General features: G+C 38.0%; 1 protein-coding gene across 5 annotated transcripts in view; it reads left to right on the top strand.

The window, feature by feature from the left end:
- Positions 1-15,132, top strand: part of SNX25 (sorting nexin 25) — a 132,649-nt gene that overhangs the window by 95,330 nt on the left and 22,187 nt on the right. For all 5 annotated transcript variants that reach the window (XM_045056821.1, XM_045056825.1, XM_023252358.2 and 2 more), the window contains 4 exons: positions 5,165-5,296; positions 7,270-7,542; positions 10,563-10,727; positions 13,665-13,796. In XM_045056821.1, the coding sequence (XP_044912756.1) occupies positions 5,165-5,296; positions 7,270-7,542; positions 10,563-10,727; positions 13,665-13,796 (702 nt within the window). The remainder of the gene's footprint in view (positions 1-5,164; positions 5,297-7,269; positions 7,543-10,562; positions 10,728-13,664; positions 13,797-15,132) is intronic.

Raw genomic sequence — 15,132 nt, forward strand, 5'->3', positions numbered from 1 at the left:
TGAGATATGTTCCCTCTAAACCTACTTGGTTGAGGGTTTTTATCATGAATGGTGATCATGTGGTTCTTACCTTTCTCTTACTGATGTGATGTATCACAGTGATTGATTTGTGAATATTGAACCACTCTTGTAGCCTAGGGGAAGAAATCCCACTTGATTGTGGAAAATGATTTTTTTAATGTATTGTTAGATTCATTTTGGTAGTATTTTGTTAAGAAATTTTGCATCTGTGTTCATCAGGGATGTTGGCCTGTGGTTCTCCTTTTTTAGTGGTGTCTTTATTTGGTTTTGGGATCAGAGTAATGCTGGCCTCCTAGAATGAATTTGGAAGTTTTCCTTCCTTTTCTATTCTTTGGAATAGTTTGAGAAGAATAAATATTAACTGTACTTTAAATGTTTGGTAGTATTCACCTGCGAAGCCATCTGGCCCTGGACTTCTATTTGTTGGGAGTTTTTTGATTACTGATTCAATTTTTTTGCTGGTTATCAGTCTTAAAAAATTTCTAATTCTTCCTATTTCAGTTTTGGTAGTTTATATGTTTGTAGGAGTGTATCCATTTCTTCTAGGTTGTCCAGTTTGTTGGCACATACTTTTTCATAATATTCCCTTGTGATTACTTGTATTTCTGTGGAGTTGGTTGTTATTTTTCCTCTCTCATTTGTTATTTTATTTATTTGAGTCTTTCTCTCTCTTTTTTTCTTGATAAGTCTGGCTAGAAGTTTATCAGTTTTATTGAGTTTTTTCAAATAACCAGATCCTGATTTTATTGGCCTGTTCTATTGCGGGTTTATTTTTTAATTTTTTTTTTTTAGTTTTTATATCCTTTATTTCTGTTCTAATCTTTATTATTCCCTTCTGTCTGCTGGTTTTTAGGTTTTGTTGTTCTTTTTCTAGGTCCTCTATGTGTAAGGTCAGGTTGTTTTAGATTTTTCTTGTTTTTTTGAGGTAGCCCTGTATTGCTATAAATTTCCCTTTTAAAACTGCTTTTGCTGCATCTCGGCGTTTGGGCCATTGTGTTCTCATTTTCATTTGTTTCCGTGTATTTTTAAAATTTCTTCTTTGATTTCCTGGTTGACTCATTCATTGTTTAGTAGCATGTAGGGTGGTGGTGGGAGATGGCTATGGCCAGTTCCTTCATTCCCAGAGTGGTCTCTCCATGAATGCTGCCTCTCTGGGATACACTCCAGAGTGAGTAAACAACCTCCCTACTTGGTGCCCCAGGCGCTCTTCAGATTGCTGTTTCCATGCTGTGTGTCCGTGAGTTGTTGGCTTGCCTTTTCTCCAAGAACAGTGCAGGGCCCTCCGGGCTCTATCCCAGCCAAGTCCACTGACCTCCATTTATTTATTTATTTAAAAAAAATTTTTTTAAACATTTATTTATTTTTGAGAGACAGAGAGAGGCAGAGCATGAGCAGGGGAAGGGGAGAGAGGGAGGGAGATACAGAATCTGAAATAGGCTCTAGGCTCTGAGCTGTTTGTTAGCACAGAAATGGACACGGGGCTCGAACCCATGAACTTTGAGACTATGACCTGAGCTGAAGTTGGACGCTCAACCGACTGAGCCACCCAAGCACCTCTAAGTCCACTGACCTTTAGAAAGAAGTTCGCGCTTTAAGCCCTGTTGGTTGCCACAAGTCACAAAATTAGACCCCTCGTGCATTTTAAGCCAATTACTGTGGGAATCCATTTTCCCCTGTGCTCCCCAGTGTCCCACCCTTGTCTGTGACCCTGGCTCCCTCCCCACTGCAGCACAAGGATCCATTTCTCTCCCAAGTCTGTCACCACACTTCATGCTTTCTTCTATGTGGCCTCTTCTCTACCTTTATAAAAATTTTTTTTTCCAACGTTTATTTACTTTTGGGACAGAGAGAGACAGAGCATGAACGGGGGAGGGGCAGAGAGAGAGGGAGACACAGAATCGGAAACAGGCTCCAGGCTCTGAGCCATCAGCCCAGAGCCTGACTCGGGGCTCGAACTCACAGACCGCGAGATCGTGACCTGGCTGAAGTCGGACGCTTAACCGACTGCGCCACCCAGGCGCCCCTCTTCTCTACCTTTATGAAGTTGTGGAGTTTGTTCTGCCAGTCTGCAGGTCAGTTTCTGGGGTATTCAGGTATTGGTTATCTAGTTGTGTTCATGGGATGAGGCAAGCCTGTGATCCTTCTACTCCACCACTGTCTTCCAACCCACCGTCTAAGATCAGTTTTTATCTCAATGTATTTGATCCAAGACCAAGAACATTACTGAGTGTGGCCCAGGACTCTGCACTTGAATATGAAAAGATTCCTTGACTTTCTGTTTCTGTTGGAGTTCTTATAGAGCATTTTTCCTAAATGCATCTTTCCTTCTTGACTTCCATACTATTTGTAGTTTGCTAGAAACACAAATCAGGTAATCTCTTAAGGAGATGAACTATTTTATTATGGTTAAGAAGCTGTGCTGTGTAGTCAGAAAGCCTGGCTCTCAATTCTGTATCTACTGGGGATTGATTTTGGGCAAGTTAGTTAGCTTTTTTGTACTCCAGTTGTAAAATTGGGATAGTTTGTGCATACCCTATAGATGGCAACCATTAAATAATGAACATAGGAGGGTAAGTACACCACTTAGTATAAGAGCACTCAATAAATGTTATTACTGGCATTGATTGTTAAGGAGGTATGTTTAGTGATGATACAGATGTAAGAAAAATCCAATTGTAACCTCTCCTTTTAGGATAAAACATTATTCCCAAGATCCTAATTCTACATATTCTCATTAGTTTTCTGGAGTTATTCTCATGAGTATTTTGTAACTAGAGAATCCTATGTCACTCTTGGTAACATGTTGGGTGCTTAGGAACACATTTATTCCTCTAAGGCCCTGAGGTACTTTTGAGTGCTTGGTGGAAATTTTCCTGGAGAAAAATTAACTAGCTGGGTAAGAGGGAATCCACACAAAACATAAAACTAAGTTTGTAAAATACGCATCATGAAACCAGATCCAGCCTAGAGACCATCGACTGTGGTAGCTCTCCTCCCAGAATTACCAGAGGTCTTAGGACAGAAAAAAAGGCTGACCCAACAAATAAGAGCACAGTGTTTGCTGTGTGGAAGCCCTTAGTAAATGTTAATTATTGTTATATCATCTATAGTTTTTAACTTTTTTTGTAATTTGTTTTAATGTTTATTTTTGAGAGAGAGAGAGAGAGCTGGGAAGGTGCAGAGAGAAGAGGGAGACACAGAATCTGAAGCAGGGTCCAGGATATGAGCTGTCAGCACAGAGCTGGACGTGGGGCTTGAACTCACAAATGGTGAGATCATGACCTGAGCTGAAGTTGGATGCTTAACCGACTCAGCCACCTCGGCCAGGTGCCCCATATCATCGATAGTTTTTAAAAAATGATTATTTTAATAGTGGTGTCAACTTTGACCTACCCACCCTTCTCTTTTCACTTCCACACAAAAATCTCAGACTTACTGAAATTAATTAATGTCAAATTAATTGAGATTGAGTTAATCTCAGATGAATACATTTGACTTGAAGTGTACTATCTATGCATCCTGTCCACCCAGACCCATTCCATTAGTGTAGATGTTACACAATGAAGTTCTCTTTTTCAAGAGAGGAAAAAAAAATGGATAGAGAACTTGGTTAATCCATTGGCCAATTAAGAGATATGTCACCCATTGAACTATGGTTTAGATATATTTGCTGTCATTTATTTGTATATATTTGCACTTTTGGAACTGAACATAGAATATTCATAAAACACAAAAGTCTAAAAATGGCTAATATTTTAGAAGATGTTTTGGACTTGGTTTTGCAAGTATGTGAATTTGTATCTAATTTGGAATTCATTTTGATCGAAGGAAAATTATACTGGGGAGACTTTCTTAGAATTTGTCGAATGCCCTTTCTGCTCGGCTTCTCCCTATGTTAAAAATCGATAGCTCTCTGAGTGATCTGTTTATCCCTAGCCCGAGTTGATATGGGCTCCTACAAACCTCCATGGACCATGTACAGTTAGAATTTGTATGTCACAGTGCTTTAGTGGTAGGGTTTCCATAAAGATACATGCTATGATTTTCCAAAGTTAGTAAACTAAATCCTAATAGTCTGAAATATTTATGGACTCCAATTGTTAGGGGTCTGTAGCATGGGATGACTGTCTCCTTTAATGAGTTACCAGAAGTTGTTAGAAAAATGCCTGCCTCTTTCTGTTTACAAAAACTATTGAGGACTCACTGTTGGTAGAAGAGTTGAATCTGTGTTGATCATATGCACTTGATTTTAGAAAGATCTTACTGGTCACATTTCCAAAAAATTTCCCACTGCCACAATATAAATTGTTAAGAATCTTAAAACATAAGTGTTTCTTTTAATTGCATTTGAGATAATACTTACAGGTCTTTTTCTTAATTAACTAAGAACTAAGGATATGGGACTTCAGTTCCTTCTAAATTAATTTGAGGGATTTTTCCTAATTAATTGAGTTATGAATTTTTATGAAAGTGATCTGCTTTCTTCTATTATGGCAGCCTGTGCTCAAGATTTTGCCCACTGTATCTTCAGATTTGTTTTTCTTTTTCTGTAAGCATACAAAATAGTAAACCAAGGAGTCATTTTGATATATAGTGCAATATTATGAACTAATTAAAATGATGCTTACAAAAGATATCTTAAATGAATATGATACTGTAAGTGAAGGAGCAAGATATAAAATAATTTTCATCACAAGTGTAAGGATGGAAGGCAAAAATGTCAGATTATTAGACTCCAGCTTCCTGGTCTTTTATATATTTCTCTTTAATTTTTCTATTATTGGTATCTATTACTTTTAGCAGTTTATTTCATAGGGCCGGGATTTTTGTCTGAGTTCCTAGAAATGTGCCTGATACAGAGTAGATGCCAAATAAATCTTTTGCTGAATGAGTGAATGATTAATAGAAAATTGGCACTTATTGAATATGTACGTTTTGAATACTGAATAACTTTTTCCATTTAAAATTTAGGAAGTTGAGAGAAATACTGTATTAAGTTGACTACGACCTTAAAAAATGAGACTTTTTTTTTTCTTGAATGTAGACACCAATCCATTGAAAGTTAAAGGAAACTGATATTTAGAATTTTATTTTTAAGTTTTTAACGTTTTCTTTATTTTTTGTCCTTAAATTTCCTTAATAGATTCTTCAGTTTGAAGATATTTTGGCCAATACGTTCTACCGAGAGCACTTTCGAAGGTACATGGAAAGGATGGACAAGAGAGCTCTGATTAGTTTTTGGGAGTCGGTGGAATATTTGAAGAGTGCTAACAAGGTAGTATATATAGGCCCAAAGAAATATTAATCACCAGCTGGTGAAAACTTGCATGTTAGGCAGTGTGTCTGTGTTTCTCAATGAAGCTGTAAGATAAATATACATTAAAAGACTATTTAAAACTAAATATAATAATGAAATTATGTTCCAGCTCATAATGGTAAATAAAATTATATTTTATTTTCACAAAAAGATACTTCTGAATGTGTGGTCAAGGGAAAAACAGATTCATAAATGTACCAAAATACTGAATTTACTTTCAGGCAGTTTTTTTGGTTTGCTTTTTTAGCACATTATAAAAAAAGTTATATACATCCACATTACTGGTACAATGAATTGATCTTGTCATGTACACCTCAATCTCATAACCTTGTTATTTTAGTATCAATGTGCATATTTTACACTACTGTTCTTCTTTTGTTTCATTTAAAATATGACTGAATTAAGAAACACAAAAACCTTTAAAAAGCGGGTGGGGGTGGGGGGTGTGCCTGGGTGGCTCAGTTGGTTAAGCGGCTGACTTCGGCTCAGGTCATGATCTCACAGGTTCATGGGTTCGAGCCCCGCGTCGGGCTCTGTGCTGATGGCTCAGAGCCTGGAGCATGATTCGGATTCTGTGTCTCCCTCTCTCTGTGCCCCTTCCCCGCTCACGCTTTGTGTCTCTCGCTCTCTTAAAAATAAATAAACATTAAAAAAAAAAAACCCACAAAAGAAGATTTTTGGTTCTAGATGCCTCTTAATGATGAAAAGCCCCAATAAGCATTGTATTTTGCACCTGGCAAGTTCTCAGTAAGAGTTAAAGAATATGAAATATGTATGTTTATATGTGTCTATAAATATACATGACAATATGTATACTATATATATTACATGTATTTTGAGAGGCTTATTAAAATAAACACAAAAGTCACTGGATACATTGCACTTTGCACTTCATGTGAGTGTTGCTAGAACTCAATACTATTAAAATACATCATAAATCACATACTACATTGGTTTCGGAATTAAATTCAGTCTCACAGTATTTTTAAATCTTCTTAGAAATGCCTTTTATTGTTATTTTGTAAGTCACAAGTTACCTCATTTTATCCGATACTGCAGTTGCCCACTTTATTATGTATTTTATTTATCAGACTTGATTCCAAATGACTTTTGGCTGCTCTCAAAGGAATATTGTGAAGAGCAATCTAAAGAATTTTCCTAAACTCCTGGAAACAATTTAAAAGATTTCAGTGCAATAAAAGTATATAGCTTCATGAAATAGCCTTATTTTGACCTAACAACACTAATTTGGGTGTAAAAGTTCTGAGATGTTTGTTAAATTCACAATATTCATTGAGTTGTTTGTCTTCATTTTTTAATCCTGTTGAAGACTTTGTGTAACATTCCTAGAATTAATGAGATGTTTTCAGAGGAAATATAAATGTTATGTTAATCAGAAGAGATGTTTGCATTTCTGAAACAGACTGGCTGTGACCTTAGTATGATGTTTAAGAGTAAGCTGTCTAATACAAGCTTGATTATAATGCAATACATCATCATTCTGGAGAATATTTTTCTTGTTTTCTTAAATTACATAATAATGACTTCTGGAGTGAAAAATGGCACTTCCAATTATTTACATTAGATTTTTTAAAGCCAAATTGAATTTAGCTGATAACTGAGCTGTGGAATTCAGATTTGCAAGAAGGAATCCGTTTCAAGACGAGAACTGTTCCCACTTGTCCCCTGCCAGCATTTAGTAGAAATTATATTCGTTAACTATTCAGCATAAAGTATTCATTTTCAGGAGCCAGACTCTTACCCCTTGACTCTGTGCACACGCACGCCAAAGACCCCCACTGGTACCAGTAGCAGTGTCCGTTTTCAATGTCTTCTTCCAGCTTTAAGATGGAGAGAATTCAGAAGAAAAATATTTTTGTCAGAGATGGTATTTCTTACCTTTCTTGTTTTTCATCTTCCTGTCTTTTCAGAATGAAATCCCGCAATTAGTTGGTGAAATTTACCAGAATTTCTTTGTGGAAAGCAAAGAAATATCTGTGGAAAAATCACTCTACAAAGAAATCCAGCAGTGTCTTGTAGGAAATAAAGGTATTGAAGTGTTCTGCAAAATCCAGGGCGATGTTTATGAGACCCTAAAGGATAGGTATTACCCTTCATTTATTGTCAGTGACCTGTATGAGAAATTGATGATAAAAGAGGAAGAAAAACATGGCTCGCACTTGATTTCCGGCAAGGATGAAATGGTGAGTCCCGTTTAATTTTCTCCTTCCTTCTCAGTGGTTAAGCTTCGAATATGATCAGGCGGACACGTACTGTTTAGGCAAATTTGGGGCACCTCTTCATCTTTTAATATGCAGGACCGTAAGTAGAACTTGTGCACTCTTCCCTTGTTCTTCTGAACAACTGACCACCACTTCCTCGTGTTGCAACCTCCCAGCCCTGTCTCTACCTGCGACACACCCCGTGTGTGGCTCCTGAAAAGTGAGGACAGAGAGTCCGCAAAGTGGTGTAGGCCAGATGAGAGAATCAGTAGAACTTAGTCTAGTCCGAGAAGAGACAAAGGATGGGTGAGTGAGGAGAGGAAGAGGATGTGGGGGCAGTTACAAGAAGTATTTTGGAGTTTAAAAAATCAGATGTAAGTAAGATTCTCTGAAAGAAACCTTGCTCAGCCACACCTCACTTGGGTCTGATTCTCCTAAGTGTACTATCATTTTGGAGATCTCTCATTTACTACTCTCATTTACCGTCTCTCATTTACTACTAAAGGTTTAGAGGGCTTTACGATTTGTGAAGGTACAAAGAAACACAAAATGTTTTATTTACAGTCACCCTACATAGAAAGCTAATCATTAATTTTGGATTTTTTTCTGCTGGTTATATCTCAGATTCTGAGGAATCAAGTGCTTGCTCTTGATGGTATTAGAAGTTGGTGTCTCTGAACTGTTAAATTCACTCATTCAGACTTTTTAAAGATTTGTTATTTAGTTCTTCACAGTTTCTGTGTCTTCCACCACCAACAGGGCCAAAAGTCTTTAGTCATTGCATCTTTTTTCCCCATCAGATACAATTTATTAGAACTGAAGTTTGTTTACTTCGTCTCTGTGCCACACTATTTCTAGCTACTGTGGTGGTGATGTTCCTGCACAAGAAGAAGAATTCTTCATTCGGCGGAACTTTCTTTTGGCTGATAGACTTTTGAATGTCAAAGAAAAAATTGTTTTCCTGATTAAAGCTATGCAGATAAGGATACTGATACTTATTTCCCCAAACCTCACCCCTAAAATATAAATAAGCATCGTTTGTCTGTTGACATTAATTGGAAACAGTGTATTTTTTTATTTAGGTGCCGGTAGCATTCAATGTCGCATTCGTTTCAGGTGCACAACGTGGCGATTCGCCGTCTGTGTATGTTGTGTCGTGCTCACCATCAGTGTGGCTACCACCTGTCACCATACAATGCTAGTACAATGTCATTGACGGTATTCCCCACGTTGTGCCTTTTATTCCAAAGATTTACTCATTCCATAACTAAAAGCCTCTATGTCCCACTCCCCTTCACCCATTGTATTTTTAAGATCAGTTTGCTTTATTTTTTATATGTTTTTCGGTAAGTTTAACCGTGTTCTCTCTCTGCCTCAGAAATGAAAATGGCTAATAAGTAAATGCTGTAAAAGAGGTTATGCATATTAGTTAAAAATATCAACACCCAATAGGTGAATTGGATAAAGTCTTGAACTGACAGTTTATATGAAAGGTAATAGTAAACAAATATGAGAAATTATCCAGCTTCACCTAGGACTCAAGGGTAATATGTATCACTGACCTTTTGAACGCTTCTGCTCTTTGTAGCAATAATCCCACTTCTAGAAATTCACCCTAAGGCAATAACTAAATGGTAGAAAAGGTGATGTACTGTGGAGTTTGTTTTAGTACCTCTGGGATGGCGAACCAGCAGAGTCAACCCAGAGCAGGAGCAGCGGTAGGAACACGCCTCAGGGTAGCATCAATTCATAGGATGGTATACAGCCATAAAAATTCTAATTTTGAAGAGTAATTAACGCCCTCAAAATAAGCAGCATCATAAGTGATAGGGAAAAGACAGAATACCTGTTTGAATGTATATAAGGTATACAATTATGTCATGATAAGTGCACTCCTGGACAAGGGTTTGAAAGACCGCACAAAAATTAAAAAAAAGAGCTTGGTTTTCTAGGGTTATTAATACTTCATTCTTGTTTGAAGAAAATTTTTTCTCTTACCGTTTATTTCAATTAATAAAAATTAGAAGGAAAACTCTGGAAGAATGTTAAGGAGAATAATAAAGCAAAAGATCATTCTCAGGACTTCTTTCCATTGTTCTACATGCTGTTGCTGCTGACAGGTCTGTTTTATATGCTGTCTGCTGCTAATCTATCCAGATTTTTCAAAGTTCTGCAGTTCTGTATGAATCTGAAGGCACTTTGAAATCTTAACCATTTAACTCATAAGATGATCTACCTGTTGATTTGTGAAATACATCTTCAGGGGAGGGACTGAACAAAGTGTGTACCGAAAATACTTTTACTAGTGGGAATTTGGAAATTTTATTTATTTTTATTTTTTTCTTAATATTTATTTATTTTTGGGAGAGTGCAGGCAGGGGTGGAGCAGAAAGAGGGGGACAGAGGATCCGAAGTGGGCTCGGTGCTGACAGCAGTAAGCCCGATGTAGGGCTTGAACCCACGAACCACAAGATTATGACCTGAGCTAAAGTCAGATGCTCAAGCAACTGAGCCAGCCAGGTGCCCCTGGAAATTTTATTTTAAAAGTACTTAGCATAAGTTTTCTAGAATATTCTTAGGAGCCCGAAAGGAAGCCATACACATCTCTGTGTCTTTGTCCAAGATTAAGCACAGACCACTCAGGTTGAGTTAGGCAGATAACTCAGTTGCCTTTTCTTGTTTCATGCAGATTCCCTTGGGTGTACCATTTGGGAAATAATGGTGTGGAATCCATCCCCCACTCTGCCCTGTTTTTCAGGCTATTAAATGTTTTTTCTTTCATTGTATTCCTCAACACCAGTTACTGTGGTTCCAAATAACTTTGATTTGTCACTTTGCTGAGGAAAAGCAGCCTGCCTCTGAACTTTATACCACAAAGTGTTAGGGGAATCTAGTACTTTGGCTAAGTGTATTGTAATGATCTAGAACCTATATGCTAGGTACTCATTGTTGAATAGTCCATCGTTATAAGACAGTGTGGTTCACGTGACTTTTTCCCCCAGGACCCAGGAGGTGAGGCTGGTGAGGAAGCTGTAGATGAAGGCACCAGTCGAATTAATGAACAAGCCAGTTTTGCTGTAAACAAACTACGAGAACTAAATGAGAAACTTGAATATAAAAGGCAAGCTCTAAATTCTATTCAAAATGCACCAAAACCTGACAAGAAGGTAACTCTTTCACTTTCAAGGTTGTCTTTGAAAGTTTCCATTTTTCTGATCTCATAAGTAGTAGTTTTCAGTTTATGTTGCAAAGCATCACTGTTTCTTTAAAACAAAAAATTGTATTTGTACGCTCCATGGTTACTTTGTTGCATCTAGTATAGAGTTAGAAAAGCACTTGTTTTCAGTCTTCTGTGCTTTGGGGTTCTCTCCGGTCATCCGCGGTGAGCAGCCCTGTGCTCTCTTACCTGGCTTGCCTCTGGTACCTTTGCAGAAGAGGGCAAAGCACTTCCTTGTGCCAGACCCATTTCTGGAAGTACATTAACTTTTCAAGGACAATCATCTTACTTTTATTTTTCTTTCAAAAGCTGTGAGTCACAATTTAGAGAACCTCACAGAATGACACAAGAAATAAATTGTTTTGCTAAAAGCCAACAGAATTGGAAAGTTTAAAAATGTAAACAGCATCTCCCCAGCTGGCATTTCTCAAACCCGTGCAGTGGCGTGGCTTTTTGCTTTGTGTTTATGCATCTTCGGCCACCCAACAGGGAGATGTCTCTGTTGCAGGTATGGCTGGTGCTCTTCAGTCTGCCAAACTGACCTCCTCTGGCACTTTCTGAGGGTGTGTTCGGCAACATAAGTGACGAGTAAACGCATGATGCTCTGCTGGTCACTGTGGAGAACCAGTGACCTATAGAGCTGCCAGCCTCCCTAAGGAGGGAGCAAACATGCTGATTGTGGAACCAAAATATCCTCACAGGAAAATGAAGCAGGGTGGTCACAGCTCTGATGGTAATAAAATGCAGGACAAGGTTTAGGCTGCGAGTGCTTCCTGGAGGCTTTTTGAGAAAGGAAAGAGTCCTCGTAGCTGGCATGTTCAGGAGAGTTTTAAGGCAAAGCTTCTGCCCTTTGCCTAGAAAACTATAGGTTTAGAAAACTATAGGTTTTCTCATGAAAGAGGTCCAAGGGGATGATGAGCATGCTTTCTCTTTTTTTTTAAATTACTTTTGTAAAGTGTGGCAAAATAGATATCACCTGAATTTACCATTTTAATCATTTCAAGTATACATTTCAGCATCGGTCCGTTCACATTGTTATGCAGCCATCACTACCATCCATCTCCTGAAATTGTTTCATCTGGCAAGACTGAAACTTTGTGCCCCTTAAATAACACTTTCCATCCTCCCGTCCCCAACCCCCTGGAATCTACCCTTCTCCTTTCTACCTCGTATGAATTGAACTACTCTTAAATACATCATGAATGGAGGCATACTGTATTCATCCTTTTGTGACTGGCTTCTTTCCCTTAGCCTAAGGTCTCAAGGTCGTTCGTATTATACCGAGTGTGAGAATTTCCTTCCTTTTTAAGACTGAACAATTTTCCATTGCATGTACACATAGCATTTGGTTTATCCGTTCACCCGTCAGTGGACGCTGGTTTGGCTTCCACCTTTTAAGTTTTGTGAATGATGTTACCACGAACGTGGGTACAAATACATTTTTGAGATCTTGCTTTCCATTCTTTGGAGCATGTGCTCAGAAGTGAAATTGCTGGGTCATAATTGCTGGGACAGTAATTCTGTCTTTAATTCTTAGAGGAAGCTCCATACTGTTTTCCATATTGGCAGCACCATTTTATACCTTCTCACCAACAGTGTGTACGGTTTCCAGTTTCTCTATCTCCTCACCAGTAATTGTTGTTTTTCATTTTTTTTTTTATAGTAACTATCCTAATGGGCGCGAGGTAGTATCTTATTGTGGTTTTGATTTGCATTTCACTAATGATTAGTTACATTGAGTATCTTTGCATGTGCTTTTTGGCCATTTATAGAATGTTTTTGGAGAAATGTCTATTCAAGTCCTTTGCCCGTTTTTGAATCAGACTGGTTTTTGTTTTTAAGTTTTAAGAGTTCTCTATATATTCTAGATGTTAGTACCCTATCAGATACGTGATTTTTAAATATTTGCTCTAATTCTGCGGGTTGCCTTTTTACTGTGTCAATAGTATTCTTTTCACAAAAGTTTTAAATTGTTATGAAGTCCCATTTTCCTATATTTTGCTGCCTGTGCCTTTTGTGTCATAGCCAAGAAGTTATTACCAGTTCAGTGTTCTAAAGCTTTCCCCCTGTGTTTTCTTCTAAGAATTTATAGTTTTAGCTCTTACATTTAGGTCTTTGATGAATTTTGAGTTGTCTGTTATTTATGGTGTTAGGTAAGTGTCCAACTTCATTGTTTTGCTTATGGGTATGCAGTTTTCTCAGCACTGTTTGTTGAGAATATTGTCCTTTTCCCATTGAATGGTGTTGGCACCCTTGTCAAAAATCACTTGACCATATATGCGAAGGTTTATTTCTTGCTGGTCTGTTCTATTCCATTGGTCTATATGTCTGTCTTTATGCCAGTACCATACTGTTTTGATTAGCGTAGCTGTGTAGTAAGTGTTGAAATCAGGAAGTATGAGCCCTCTAACTTTTGTTCTTCTTCAAGATTGTTTTGGCTATTCAGTCTGCTTTGAGATTCCATGTGAACTTTATGATGGATTTTTCTATTTTTGCAGAAAAAAAATCACTGGCATTGTGATAAGGATTGTGTTGAATCTGTAGATCACTTTGAGTCATATTGACATCTTAGCAGTGCTTAGTCTTCTAATCCATGAACATTGAATACATTCCATTTATTTGTCATCTTTAATTTCTTTCATCGGTGTTAGGTAGTTTTCATTGTAGAAATCTTTCACTTCCTTGTTTAAGTTAATTCCTAAATATTTTATTATTTTTATGCTATGGTAAATGGAATTGTTTTCTTAATTCCCTTTTTGGATCGTCCGTTGTTAGTGTGTAGAAATGCAGCTGATTTTTGCCTGTTGATTTTGTACCCTGCTACTTTGCTGAATTGTGTGGCATTTTAAGTGCTTTTGTAACTCTCAGGATGTTTTCCCTCTTGCAGATTGTTTTCAAGTTGAAGGAGGAAATAATTCTAATAGAGAAAGAACGCACGGACCTACAGCTGCACATGGCAAGAACAGACTGGTGGTGTGAGAACCTCGGAATGTGGAAAGCCTCCATCACCAGTGGAGAGGTAGGTCTGACTGCTTTTCCTCCAAGTTTACTTTAAGAGTATGATTTTGGAGGGGTACCTGGGTGGCTCAGTCGGTTGGGCATCCGACTTCAGCTCAGGTCATGATCTGATGGTTTGTGGGTTCAAGCCTTGCATCGAGCTCTGTGCTGACAGCTCAGAGCCTGGTGCCTGCTTTGGATTCTGTGTCTCCCTCTCTCTCTGCCCCTCCCCGCTTGCACTCTTGTCTGTCTCTCTCTCAAAAATAAGTAAACATTAAAAAAAAATAAAAAAGAATATGATTTCGGGGTACCTGGGTGGCTCAGTCAGTTGAGCAAAGCTTTGACTTCAGCTCAGGTCATGATCTTGCAGTTTGTGAGTTCGGAGCCCCGCATCAGGCTTGCTGCTCTCAGCGCAGAGCCTGCTTCAGATCTTCTGTTCCCCTCTGTCTCTGTCCCTCCCCTAATTGCACTCTCTCTCAAAAATAAATAAAAACATTTAAAAAAAATTTAAAAAATGAGTATGATTTTATAAGACAAGATTTTGTCCTACAGAATTAAGGTTGAGGATAGAAAAGTTACGTTTGCTCTTACAGACTGCATTTGTCCCCCTTCTTTCCTCACTGTTCTCGCTCTTACTACCCTTGACTGTGAGCTGTACTAGGGCTGCCTGGCATAGATCTGATCTCTCTCCATTTCAGGTTGTTCTTGTTCACTGGAATTGTAAGCACCTTTCAGATAGGGACAGGTAATGTCCTTGAATTGCCATTTTCTTTTGCCATTGAGGGTTGAAATAAAATGGAAGGGCACTATTTGAAATTTGGTGGTGAAAAATTAAAAATTTTAAGTGTTTCTGATTGTTCCATTCTGCTGACTTCAATTACTTAAATCTCAATTGCTCTAAGACTTTAATAATGAATATTTTTTGCTTTGACTTAGAAAATATTTTGCTATTCTTTGAGGGATATGGGTATCAATTTCCAGAATATGCTGTATCCCTTTTGTCTGTAAAAAGAATTTCTCTTCAAGGAGTGATGCATATAAGCATTTCCACTGTTGACAACTTCTTTGTTCCCACCTGGCTTACTATAAGTCATGTGGAAATCTGGAGACGAAGGTCAGGTCCACACAAATAACGAGATCATGAGGAACACAGTGTTAATGTTTTGTTCCACTATTATTTCAAACGGCTTGTGAAAATACTTAACTCCTTAGATTTGTAAGGGCGTGTTTGTACACTTTATCTTTGTTCTTCTCCGTCTTGCCCATCAGCCCGGTGGCTTCACACGCTCTCTGTGGTGGTGGGGTGGGGGTTGCTTAAGATTCACAACCCTAAGTTCACCTCTAGATTGGATAGCACG

This window comes from Felis catus, chromosome B1, assembly GCF_018350175.1.
Source record: "Felis catus isolate Fca126 chromosome B1, F.catus_Fca126_mat1.0, whole genome shotgun sequence".
NCBI classification, from domain to species: Eukaryota; Metazoa; Chordata; class Mammalia; order Carnivora; family Felidae; genus Felis; species Felis catus.